This window comes from Herpailurus yagouaroundi, unplaced genomic scaffold, assembly GCF_014898765.1.
Source record: "Herpailurus yagouaroundi ecotype Mexico unplaced genomic scaffold, PumYag 188, whole genome shotgun sequence".
Lineage (NCBI taxonomy): Eukaryota > Metazoa > Chordata > Mammalia > Carnivora > Felidae > Herpailurus > Herpailurus yagouaroundi.
In genome coordinates this window covers 20074528-20087556 of record NW_024412419.1, presented here as the reverse complement: position 1 = coordinate 20087556, position 13029 = coordinate 20074528, and the positions used below count along the sequence as shown (strand labels likewise).

At 59.2% G+C, this 13029-nt stretch overlaps 1 protein-coding gene across 4 annotated transcripts in view; it reads left to right on the top strand.

Annotated features, from left to right (window-relative positions):
- The window catches only part of ADCY3 (adenylate cyclase 3), a 91751-nt gene that overhangs the window by 58877 nt on the left and 19845 nt on the right, over positions 1-13029 (top strand). For all 4 annotated transcript variants that reach the window (XM_040496208.1, XM_040496206.1, XM_040496207.1 and 1 more), the window contains exons 4-7: positions 10641-10771; positions 11308-11419; positions 11572-11699; positions 12800-12958. In XM_040496208.1, the coding sequence (XP_040352142.1) occupies positions 10641-10771; positions 11308-11419; positions 11572-11699; positions 12800-12958 (530 nt within the window). The remainder of the gene's footprint in view (positions 1-10640; positions 10772-11307; positions 11420-11571; positions 11700-12799; positions 12959-13029) is intronic.

Below are 13029 nucleotides of genomic sequence, written 5' to 3'. Positions count from 1 at the left end.
GAGTCAGTTATCATGCCCTCTGGCCCCGTTTCTTTGTCTGTGAAATGAGATTGGAATAAGATTGTTAGAAGGTCTAAAGGAGAGCATTGCACAAATATTTGGGGCATTCTTCTAGGCACTAGGGTTGTAGTTGTAAGCAGAACAGATTCCAGTGGAGGAGATAGATATTAAATAAATGAGCATATGCTATTAGAGGTAGGACAGTGGTGGGCAAAGCAGGAGAAGGAGCATAGGAGTTGCCTGGGGGTGAAGGAAGGTTGCCATTTCATATTGTGTGGCCAGAGAAGCCTTTCTGATAAAGCGAGATTTGAGTAGAGATCTGAAGTTAGGGCGTGAGCTGTGCCATGTTCCAGGGAGAGGGAGCAGTAAGTACAAAGGCCCTGAGGTACGTTCACAGGACATCATGGCAGCAGGTGAATGTGGAGTAGAAGTGTGAGGAAGAGAAGTAGGAGGTAAAGTAGGAAGATGATGAGGAACAAGTCCTGTAGGACCTTGTAAGGACCATGGCTTTTTCCCTGAAGGAGATTGGAGACATTGGAGGGCTGTAGGTTTTGTTTTTTTGGTTTTTTTTTTTAATATGAAATTTATTGTCAAATTGCTTTCCATACAACACCCAGTGCTCATCCCAACAGGTGCCCTCCTCAATGCCCATCACCCACCCTCCCCTCCCTCCCACCCCCATCAACCCTCAGTTTATTCTCAGTTATTAAGAGTCTCTTATGGTTTGGCTCCCTCCCTCTCTAACTTTTTTTTTTCCTTCCCCTCCCCCATGGTCTTCTGTTAAGCTTCTCAGGATCCACATAAGAGTGAAAACATACGGTATCTGTCTTTCTCTGCCCGACTTATTTCACTTAGCATAACACTCTCCAGTTCCATCCACATTGCTATAAAAGGCCGTATTTCATTCTTTCTCATTGCCGAGTAGTATTCCATTGTGTATATAAACCACAATGTATGTATCCATTCATCAGTTTGATGGACATATAGAGGGTTGTAGATTTTAAATGGATCAGTCTGACTGCCGGTGGAGAAGAGACAGCAGTGGAAGCAGGGAGGCCAGTTAGAAGCTATGTAGTAATTTTAGGGAGAGCGGATAATGGCTTAGACCAGGATGGAAGTGATGAGGGGAAGGATTCTGGGTGTGTTTTGAAGGCAGAGCCAACAGATCTCACTGCTGAGTGGCATGGGGGATGGGGGAGTGGGGAGTCGGTGAAGGCTGTCGGGATTTTAGCCCGGAGGCGATCGGAAGGGCCGGTGGCTCTTTATGGAGATGGGGAGGATGGTGAGAGGAATGGGTTCGGTGGGGGGTGGAGAGTCAGGACCCGCTGAGTTGGAGATGTCTCACAGACATCCAGGAAGGCAGTCATCCTGCGCGCTAAACCCACGTCTGGCAGGCTGGAAGGGCTGTGCCTGCATTTGCAGACTCCTGCTGGGCCCTCCCGGGGCGAGGATGGTGGGCCTTGTAGGACAGCGCCTCAGGCTGGGGAGCTCAACGCCAGTTGGCAACCAGGCAGCACCTGGGGAAACTTTTATCATTTCTCCTCAAGGACAATAGGAGGTGATTCTGCTACGTGAGTCTCAGACCTGCACCCTCTCTTCTGCCCCAGAGGCTCTCAGGGCCTTGCAGAAGGCAGCCAGAGGGGGGGACAAGGAGAGAAACACCCAGTAGAAACTCCATTTCCCCGGCGACTGCTTCGGCACGCCAAGTCCCTCTGGGTCCTGGCATGTGCCGCCGGGAACATGGCGCTACGTGCCCAGAGGGCAGAAGCAACACGGGACGGTATAACCCAGAGGATCTGGCCGGGGCACAGCTGGGAGCTTGCAGTTCTGCGGCTCCTTAAATACGCAGCAGGAGAGCAGCCGTGAGCGCAAAGTAGAGTGCATGGCGCGGAGCCGGTGCCCAGGGCGCCGGGGAAGGTGGCTGTGGAGGGCGTCAGCACCTGCCGAGGAGGCTCAGAGAGGTGTGTTCGGAGTTGGATTTAACAAGGTGGATGTGGATTCTTGGCTGGCTTTTCAGGAAGAGGAGTGGGTGCTGGCCAGTGTGCGGTGGGGAGAATGGAGTCCTGATCCACGTGGAAGGGCAGAGGCAGGTTAGTGAGGGCTGAGCGGGGAGGCGGAGGGAGTCCTCCCCGGACTGCAGTGGCTCATCCCTGGTGTGGGAGGGACCAGAGTCAGCAGCCAGGCCAGCCCTGTGTGTGTTGGGGGCGGCCGGGCGCCCCCCCCAGGTCAGGAGCCCGGCCAGCCCTGGAGTGGGACCAGAGGGGAGGCCCAGGGAGAAGAGGAAGGTGGAAGCTGTGTTTGGGAAAAGCACCAGCAAGATTTATTGCCCCCCCTGGGAGGAGGCAGAGGGAGTGAAGCCAAACCACGAGCGACCCTCACAAGTAGAGAGCCGGTCTGTTTAACCCGCTGGAAACTTCGTGCCCCGGGGTGGGTTGAGCTGTTGCTTCCAGGTCAAGGTCGGGAGCGGATACTGAGCTCTTTCCCATGGATCACAGAGGCGGCTGCAGCGTCGTTCTCAAGGCGGCACTCTAGGCAGCGGCTCTGTGTTACCCACGGTGGGCGCAGAAGCCGTATTTACGTGCCGCGGCGTTCTAGAGCTGCGCTGTCTGATGTGGTAGCCACTAGGCACGTGTGGCTACTTCAGTGAAATGAATTAAAATCTAAAAATTAAAACTCACTTCCTCTGTTGGACTGGCCACTCTTCGTGTGCTCAGCAGCTACAAGTGACTACGGCTACCATACTGGACAGCACAGGTTACAGAGCATTTCTTTGCAGAAAGTTCCGGCAGTGCTGTGCTAGAGGGTGACGGCCTGCCCCTCGGGCCACGTCTCCTCGTTGACGGCTCAGCATCTCACCAGATCTCTGAGGGGCACCTGCTCTGTATAGCCACACTAGGCGAGGGCTGTAGATTCCACACACGTGACCGTATTTGCGCCTAAAGGGCAATCTCCTGATAATTGCAGTCACCTTGGCCCCCGTCTCTAGAGACTAGGCAGGCCTCCGGGCAAGTGACCGAAGTCCCATGGTTTGTGTCCCCTCTTCCCCTCCAGCAGAGTAAGAGTTCTGGGCTGCCCCTGGCTCTGTGCAACTTCTGTTCTGTTCCAGGTGACATGTCCTGGTGGTGACTTAGTTGTTAGTCTGGCTCCCACAATGCCAAGATTAAGTGTGGCCCTGCTTCCTTCTTGGAGCCGACATCTTGAGAGACCCTGGGGATGCTGGCTCAGAGCCTGTTTTCACATTGGAGGGTCTTGTTTAAAGAGATGCTGGGTTTTGAGTGCTACAGCCCCTCGTCCCCTGTGAATTCCCACACCCCTGGCTGAAGACAGCATAGCACTCCTGCCCCCCGAGACCAGTCACTCCCAGGTGACCTGACTGCCCTGACCACCCGAGCTCTTAGGAGTACTCTTCACCTTTGACCTGCCCAGCATTTAGTTTGGGGACTTGCAGAGACGACCAGTGACTGTTCTTTGAGTGAGGTTGTGACCGTGTCTTTTGGGCAGAGTAGCACATGTGGGTCCCTAGTCTAGATGGTGGCTGCCTGCCCCCCGGCACGGCTCTGGAGTTTCCAGATTTTACATGCCGTGGTCCTTCGCCTTCTCATCAGGGAGAGATGAGCCGTTTGGGCTCTGACCTCCCGGGGCTAGCCGCCCAGGGCCTCCTGCCCCCCCATCTCCTTCCTCTGCTGCCTCCTCTGCCCAGCGGGTCAGGCCAGGATGGGCACTGTTGGAGTCCATTGGCCTTTTTTGGCTTCGAAGCGGCCCGGAAGCTCTAAGAGTCTGGAGAAATCAGGCCCAGAACAGATGTGTTTGCGGACAGCTGTGTCTCTGCTCATAGCCCGTGATGGGTTGTAGTGACGTGTGTGTACACACAGCACATGTATAGGGCACACGTGGGCATACACGAGGCCCCACCTTACAGACTTTACATGTTTGCTTCATGCAGCATCTCACCAGATCACTGCTGAGTTCTCTCTCCATTGAAGTCTCCCTCCCTGCCGCTGCCCCCTTTTCGAGGATGTTGCAGAAACTTAGCTTCTCATCAGCCAAGCTCATGTATCCAGATCCCTGCCGGCCGCCTTGCTGTAATGAACTCCTGAATGCCTCATCAGGGCCCCTGGGAACAGCGCAGGCCTCCTGCCTCTGTCTCGATCCTGAGCCAGCACAGAGGCGCGGCCTGGCCTGAGTCACCACTGAGGAGGAGGAGGCTCAATTGGTTCCTTCCCAGAGCCTGGGGGGGACCGTGCTGACAGACCGCCCCGGTCAGGGGCTCACTGCTCACCTGAGCAGTGCAGCAAATGCGTGTTTACAGATCTCCATCCCAGGCCCAGGACGCGCGCTGCGCCCCAGCCAGCCGCTCCCCAGCCCGCCGCGCCCCCCCCCCCCGCCGACCCCCGGGTGGCACACCGCCCAGGACGGGCCTCAGGTGCTTCTCCCCAGGATCTGGGTAGTTTTTTTGCTGTACCCAGAAAGCCCACTAGAGACTTTCGGGGCTTGTTCGTTCTTTTGGCTTATTTGGTTCTTTTCCCAGAGAGGGTCACGGCCTTGACTTTGCGTGTATTTTTAGGATTACCATCCAAACACGGCAGGACCAGAGGGAGACCGAGTGAGGCAGCTCACCACCTTCTCCGTCTCTCTGTGTGGCGTCATGTCGCAGGGCCCCTCTGGACTTACGGCGTCTGGTGGTTCCCTGTCCCCGGGCTAGTCTTCCATCCTGCGCTTGACTCCCTGCTCACCCAGCGTCTGGGGCAGGAGCTCACCAGCTCTCAGGGCAGCGCATTCTTCGACTGAACTGCTTTGACTCTTCGAACATTCTTTCTGCACTGGAAACAACAGTCTGTTCCCCACAGCTTTCCATCACTGGCTTCCTCCGGGGGGACCTCCGGAGCAAGTGTCCTCCCTTTTCCATACAGCTGCCGTCCTCAGACGTGACGGTCGCTCTGTGCCGCTGCAGAGCCCCCACTCCTCTGGCCGGGTTCCCCAGCTCCTCAGCCCCCCTTCGATGCCTGGCCTCAGGCTCCTACACCCTGTGGTCACTCCCCAGTGAGGGCCTGGGTAAACTGTGTCCTTGGGGAAACATTTCTCCTCTGATGCTCCTGAAGTGGCACCTCCAAAGTTCAATGTGCTTGCGAGCTGCCTGAGGGTATCTGGGCCTCCTGAGGAACCAGCCTCAGGTGATGCTGAGGCTGCCACTCCGAAGGCCAGACTGGGTCGTGGGTCCTAATGTCCTGAGGGATGACTCAGCCGAACCAGGGACCTCCCTGAGCCCGACATCCAGGGACTCCCCATAGATTTCTCCTCCAGGTAGCAGCGTCGAATGCCAAGTTCCCCACATCAACCACGTGTTCTTGGGCCGCTTTCAGTCCATTGGGTGGCATCACACTGCACATGGGTCCTAGCAGAGGCCTTCTGGAACTGACGCAGCTGGCCTCCCTCACGGACTTGGGGTGGCTCAGCATCTCCGGGCCCTCATGTCTGGCCCTGTTGGTTACACTCAGGGTCCACTGCCAGTCACTGAGACAGGGCCTCCCAGCACTGGCCCGTTTTCTCATGCCCTCAGCCAGTGAGGGGCAGGGGGGACACTGAGGCTGAGGGAGGTCACTGAGGCCTGCCCAGGTCTGTCATGGAGGCCCGGGGGTCCACCTCAGCAGCACCCACCTCCTCTCCCCTGCTGACCCATCAGAAGAAATTCCAGCAGCTGCCACTGGCCCGGCCTGGCCTCCCTGAGCCCCACAGGTGGTCTGGGATGCTGCCGGGCCCCGTGCTGGGGCACCGCGGACGTCTCAGCTCAGCCCCCGTCTGCAAGGAGTAGCCAGGTGCCCTAACAACTCCATGAGCACTGGGGCCCACAGGATGTTCCAGTGGGCTCACCTCTGGGTTTCTAGAACAGTGTTGTCAGGTCCTTGCTAGGGAAGGCACTTCTTGTGCCTTCACATTTGTAGCGGAACAGCGTCCAGTGTGGGTGGGAGAATTCGTGTGTGAAAAGCACATCCTTTGGTGTAGAAGAAAACACCACCCGTTCTTTTGGTCAAAGAGCCCTGGGTTCCAGTGCTGTCTGTCACTAACTCTGAGGAACCTGGGATAAACCATTTAGCCCCTCCATGCCTTGGTTGGGTCACCTGCAAAATGGAGACGGTATTACACGTATGTAAAAGTCGAGGGCAGATGAGAAAGTCTTAGCAAAGAAGAGGGACGATTTTGATATTGGTCACTGGTGTCCATTTGCCCAGGGGGTTGTGGTATTTGAGAGCTACAGCAAGAAACCAGCCTATGGTGATTGTTCTGTCACTCGGCAACCTAAGAGGGCCTCTGCCTCCTCTCCGTTGTGCGGTGGGGCAGGGGTCCTCCCCGGCCATCAGTCTCCTCCCTCAGCTCACATCCAAGCAGACATGGGGGTCCAAAGCCCGCCCCCCACCCCCGGACTTGCAGGAACGGTTATTACAGACAAGCTGGGGTCAGGGTCACAGCTGGCGGCAACAGGAAGTTTTGTGTTTATTTCCGGTTTAGAAAGTATTTTGAAAAAGCAGCCCCAGCAGTATAACCATATAGCAGTTTTGAAAAACATTTCAGGTTTTCTCTGAATTCCATTCGCCAGATCAGGTTACCCTTTTGTGTTTCGTGCAGACTCTTCCGCCTTGACACAGATGCACATGTGGGTCTGTGGTCCCCTTCTCAGGATACAGTTGCTGTCTGGTCGTTTTCTTATCGTAGCACTTTTCCTTATGGTCACTTCTGAGGTTCCATAATCTTCCATCTGAAGGATGTGTCCCGGTCGAATGAGCCATCAGCTGGGCATTTGGGCCACTTAGTCTTTTCCTCGAGTATAAGTGAGGTTACAATGCAGTTCTTGCACACATCTTTTTACTTTTCTTGGATTATTTCTGTTGGAGAAATTCCCAGGAGAGCTATTGATGGGTCAGAGACTTGGAACATTCTTATGACTTCCGAAACATATAGTAGTTGCTATTTTAGGAAGAGCGGGCTCTGCCTCTATGCCGGGGAGGCCAAGCCACATCCCGCACCTGCTCTGGGCGGCCCTGCACCCCTGAAAACGCCTGGCTGTGTTTTCAGAGAAACTGGGACTGTGGTCAGGGGCACGAAGCACCTCTCAGGACTAGTCTGGCTCCAAGGGAACCCAGAGAAGCTCTTCTGGAGGGTCAGGGTCTGAGAGGGCGGGAAAGGCCTGACCGTGTGGGTAACGGCTGCTGGGGTTGCACAGGCTGGCCCAGCACAGCACTGTGACTTTCCTAATCCTTGGTGTCCCGCGCCCCCTGCTGGCTCACACACCTGAGCGATCTCTTCCCCAGGCTGGCGGGTGCCCCCCACGCTCCTCACACATCTGCCTCTTCCTCCCCCTAGTGAGCGCCTGCAGGCACCTCTGGTGGGGTGTGGGTGTGGGGAGAGGAGGTGGGGAAGGAGGGAGAGAAAGGCTAAGACACACATGGAAGCTGGGACCCTTGTTTGCATCTCCTTCGTCATTGTGCCTGACCAGACAGAGCTCCTACTCCTGGCCAAGTGACGCTGAGGACTTTCTGCTCACCTTGAACACCCCACTGGGACTCTTAAGCTATAAACCTGTGGCCAACTTCAAAGCCCAAAGGAGGTTTAGGCCTCATCTTCCTGAGATACCTGCCGACCCCACACCCTCAGTAACACTTCACCTCAGGTGATAGAAGAGCTGTAATACATTGAGCACTTGCCGTGTGCAGGCACCGTTCTCAGTGCCTTCGGGTCAGGGTCACTTCGTCCTGCTTTCCCAACGAGGAAACCAAGGCACAGGGGAGTTAGCGGCAGCCTGGTGTCACACAGTGAGTCGGTGGCAATATAGGGAACTGAGGGAGCTGGGCCGTCGGGCTCTTAACCGCCACGCCCTCCTGTCCCTGCCGGCCTGGCACAGACCAGCGCGCCTCACACTCGGGCGGGGACTACGACCCCGGATTCCAGCCCCAGGCTCGCTGCCACCTCCCAGCCTGCCTCTTCCCCCCAGGCTGCCCTGAGAGCCCGCAGGGCCCCGGGTCTCTCTGGCTTTTCTCAAAAATCCTCCCATAGGCTCCTGTTCTTCCCCAGCTGAGCGCTTTCTCCAAGGTGCCTGGGTTTAGTTTGGTTTCAGAAGCCCCCTCGCCACACACCGGCAGGGCAGATGGGTGTGCCGGGGTGCAGCGTCCAGGAGACCCCGTTGCTCCTTCCTGGGCTCAGATGGAGGTCATAACACGGGTTATTTCGGCTTCTCATTCCCCTGCAACGCTGCTGCTCGTGAGGGTTTTAGCAGTGCTGGAGACAGCTGTGGAAATGGAAGAATAACGGGGGTCACTGTAAGTGCCAGGCCCGCCGGGCCGAGGGGGCCTCGCTTGCTTACGACGGTGTGACTTCCGCAAGAGGACCGATTCTCCCCCACGAAAACCGGGATAAGTGAGAGGGACCTTCCTGTGGTGCGATGGGTGAGCGGGCGGGGGCTCTGGTCTCAGACTGTCCGGGAGCAGAAGGGCAGGGGCTGTCCCTGCAGCAAAGCTGACTTCTCCCGGAGGAGGTGAGGCCCCAGCCCTCTGCCCAGACCCTGGGGAGCCTCTTGGGCTGCCCCACCCGGAGGAGAGGAGCAGAACCTCCCCGCCTTGGTTCTCCTACCTCAGAGAAGGTGTGTTTAAAGTACAGGTAGAGCTGGGTTCTCTGGCCTCAGGGCCCGCTGAACACAAGGGAGAACAGGAGCCCAGTGCCCTCACCCTGCCTGGCGCACCCCTGTGCCTGGGGCCCTCACCCTGCCCAGGGCCCTGGTGGGAGACGAGGTCCCCCAGCCCTGTACCCACCCGGCTGGTGTCCCTGCCAAGCCTGTGTTCCTCTGGGGTCCAGTAACCCCTGGGCAGGCCAGGCAGCAGCTCGTGGCGTAGCCCCCAGGTGGCTCCGGCAGCCGGCACTCGACACACAGCACGCCTGGCCCTCCCACGCCTGCCCGCCTTCCTTCTCCCTGTCCGCTGCCCTGTGCGGCGTGGCTCCCTCAGAAGCACTCCGCCGCTGGGGTCAGACCCTGCCGTGCCTCTGCTCCCAGTCTTGCCTCGGTCTTCTCCCCTCCCCCCTCCCCACTTCTCTCGCTGCTGTGCCCTGCAGGCCTCCGCTCAGCCTCGCCGTAGCCCTGCTTCCCGGCCTCCATCCTGCGAACCTCAGGTTCTCCCCATCGTCACCTGCCTCCCATCTTGGGGCGCAGGGTTCCTGGCACAGCACCCTGCCTGGGCTTCTGGCTCTGGCTTCACCCCCTTGCACCCACTCCCGGGGGCTGTCTCCTGTCCCCTGTCCCTGTTGCTCAGCCTGAGCCGTGCTGCGGGGCTGCAGGCTCAACCCATGAGCCAGCTCAGTGTCTGCCTGCCACGCGTCCCAAATCTGCCCTGGTTTTCCCCTCACCTCTCTCTCCTTCTCTATTCCTCACTTAAAGAGACCGGCACCTTCCACCCAGAGGCCCAAGCCACAGGCCTGTCCCGCCTGCTTGATTCAAGCCGTCGCCAAGCCCCACTTTACCCAGATGACTGCTAACTGGTCACCTGGCCCGCCCTCCTGTGTCACAGCCCTGGGCACTGGGCCTACCCCACAGCTTTCAGGAAGGAGCTCCCCGTTCCTTGCCTGGCACACAAGGCCCTTCAGTATGCGAACCAGGGGTCGGCAGATGTTTTCTAGAAAGCGCCAGAAACCCCTTTCGGTTTTGCAGGCCACGTCTTCTCTGTCACAGCAACTCGACTCTGTTGGAGCGAGGGGGCAGCCAGAGGTGACATGTAAACAGACGAGCTTGGCTGGGGGCCCCCACGAGACACTATCTGTGCGAACAGCGGCAGCCAGGTTTGGCCCGCAGGTGGCAGTGTGGACCCCCCCCTCCAAACCTAGCCGTGGGGCCGCGGTTCCCTGTTCCCGCCCCCATGGAAACCACTGCAGGTCCCTGAACTTCATGTCCCAGGTCTCTGTGCCTGGTGTGAGCAGCTCCCTCTGACGAGATGTTCCCAGCATGTCAGTCGGCTAGCCTCACTTCTAGGAAGTGTCCCTGATTGCCCCCAACACCCCCGGCAGACTCTGACACCCACCCTTCTTTGTTACTGCCCACTGTCCCTCTCCTGTCTGGGCATTGACCGTAATGCACTGCGCTGGGCCTGCTTACCCATCCCCATGAGACCCTCAGCCCTCTGAGGGCAGCGACTCGCTCGTTTTGTGGCATCGGCACGTTATAGCATGCCGCCTGGCACCTAGTCGGTCTTCAGTCATGTTCAGTCAGAATTCTCGGGTGATCGCTCTGTGCAAGGTGGGGTGGGTGACCCAGACCCTCCTGGTGCGGGAGAGAACGGGTCCACGTAGGAACTGCCACCTTTCCTGTGGCATTGAGGACACTCTGGAGGTACAGAACCAAGCTTGGGTTTCTTCATGGATTTCTGACTCCCGTGAGGGCTTTTAAGGTGTGCCATCACAGCCCTGAGCCTGTTGCCCTGGGCCTCCGGCTGCCTCCCAGCATGGGGGAGGCCCCTGTAAGGCCCCGTGGAAGGTCAGCTGGTTCCTGGCTGATGTGTGTCACCGGCATCGGGGTGTTTCTTCCCGGAAGTATCCAAACCTGCCCGTGGAAGGGTGCAGACCAGACAGACCCTGCTTCTCCACCAACCCTCTCCTCCTCCTCCCAGGAGAACCTTATGCTTTCCATCCTGCCCAAGCATGTGGCTGACGAGATGCTAAAGGACATGAAGAAGGACGAGAGCCAAAAGGACCAGCAGCAGTTCAACACCATGTACATGTATCGCCACGAGAATGTCAGGTGCGCCGGCCCGTGGGCCTGGGCTCCAAGAGCGGAACAGGGGCTGGGCTTTGTGGGGTCAGCCAAGCACTGTGGGATTCGAGAGTCTTCCCCCAGGACTAGAAGCTAGGCCACGCCTTCAGTGTGAGCCTCGGCCCCCGTGGGAGCAGTCTTGCAGACCAATGCCGAGAATGAGCCGTCTGGGCCATGTAGTCAGTCCCCATCATCGCACAGACGTCACCCAGAGTGCCGGGGTGACGTCTGTGAGGTCACCCAGCCATTCTGGGCCGGCTAGGGGCTAACAGCTGTGTTCCTACCAAGACGGGTGACTTCATCACGGGGCAGGAACAGGCAGCATGGGGGAAGGAGGCCCGGAGAGGAGAGGCCCACGAGGATAAACTAAACGTCAGAGCCCTGCATTCGCCCTGGGAGTGCCAGGGGCTTGCCGCTTTGGGGTCGAGCAGGGACCCCTCTGCTGTGGTCCTGGGGCAGGAGCTGGTGGTGGGGCCAGGCACGCTGCCCGGGGCCTCACGGTGGCGCCCTCCCTGCTCTCCCAGCATCCTCTTTGCGGACATCGTGGGCTTCACCCAGCTGTCTTCCGCCTGCAGTGCCCAGGAGCTCGTGAAGCTGCTCAACGAGCTCTTCGCCCGCTTTGACAAGCTGGCGGCCGTGAGTACCCGGCCCCCGCTCGGCCTCCGGCGCGCCGGGGGGCCACCCTCGGGGCTCCCACGGTCGCCTCTCACGGGTGCCTGCTCTGCCCCCTGCCCGCCCTCCGTGCCCGCGAGGGACTCAGAGCCACACCGCACACCCTGTTCTTTCAGAAATACCACCAGCTGCGGATTAAGATCCTGGGCGACTGTTACTACTGCATCTGCGGCCTGCCCGACTACCGGGAGGACCACGCCGTCTGCTCCATCCTTATGGGGCTCGCCATGGTGGAGGCCATCTCGTGAGTGGGGCCTCTGGGGGGAGGGGCTCTGGACCGCGGGAGAGGCGGACCTTCCGTGGTCCACCGTGGGGGCTCGGCGCACCCCAGGCCCTCACGGGACGTGGGTGCCGTGTTCGTCGGCAGGCGGCTCAGCCCCCGGCTCTGGGAAGGGGGGACGTGGCTCGCCTTCTTGCCAGCTGAGGGGCCGAAAGCCTTCCGTGGCCTCTGAGGGGCCCAGCCTGCATCCACTGTTGTTTTCTAGAGAAGTGGCAGTCGTGGTAAAGGCTGTCACACCTCCTCACGCTGGTTTGGAGTCCCCCCAGGCTCCCCGTCCCTTCTTTCCGTGTTTTCTCACTGTGAGCCTCCAGGCCCGTCTCAGGTCGGAAAGTCCGAGTGTGGCAGCGACGTGGGGCAGCAGAGGTGGGACAGGGCCCCGGCCTCTGCTCTGGGCTCCCAGCCAGGGCTCCTGCCTCCGCCACTGGGAGGACGCTGCCCTCTCCCCCCTCGCCCTCCCCTGTCGCTGTCACATTGCAGGTGGCTTAGAGGCCCCAGCAGGCAGGCCCTGGCTGGGATCAGGCACCAGGAGGGAAGGGGGCTCCTTGCTGAGGTTTCCCACCCCACCACCAGGATGGAGGCTGGGTGGTTGGGGTGGGGAAGGGACACCTTGCCACCAGAGGGCGGTTTTGCATTGTTACCATCTTCTGGATTAGAGCTTCTCTGACATTGGCCTAGACACAAATGCTGTGCTGGGAACATGTGGGGGGTGGGTAGTTCAGGATCATTCACCTCCACTTCCCTCACCTCGGGGCAGCTTTCCCTGTTGCGCGCAGGCGCCTGGTACAGGTGGACGCGGGGAGGTAGCGGCCATTATTCTGTGGCTTCCTGCCTGCACCCCCATCACGCTAACTCGCGACGCGAGCCTGGGCCCGGGGCCGACCTGCTGGACCCCTAGCCACAGGTCACTTAGCTGAAGTGCAGGCAGAGAGCTGCGGAGTGCCCAGCGGCCCCCTCGGCCTGGAGTGGGAGAAAGCCAGTGCAGGACTCTTCCCGCAGGGCACAGAGGGCCGGCCACCTTGCCACGGCCATGCCCGACCCTCCTCCTTTCCGTGTGTGCCTGGCAGGTACGTGCGGGAGAAGACGAAGACTGGGGTGGACATGCGTGTGGGGGTGCACACAGGCACAGTGCTGGGGGGCGTCCTGGGCCAGAAGCGCTGGCAGTATGACGTGTGGTCCACTGACGTCACTGTGGCCAACAAGATGGAGGCCGGTGGCATCCCCGGGTGAGCGAGCATCTCCTTCCCGGTGGGTGGGCGTGGGTGCTGAGGGAGGGGACCATCCATCCGTCGGGGCT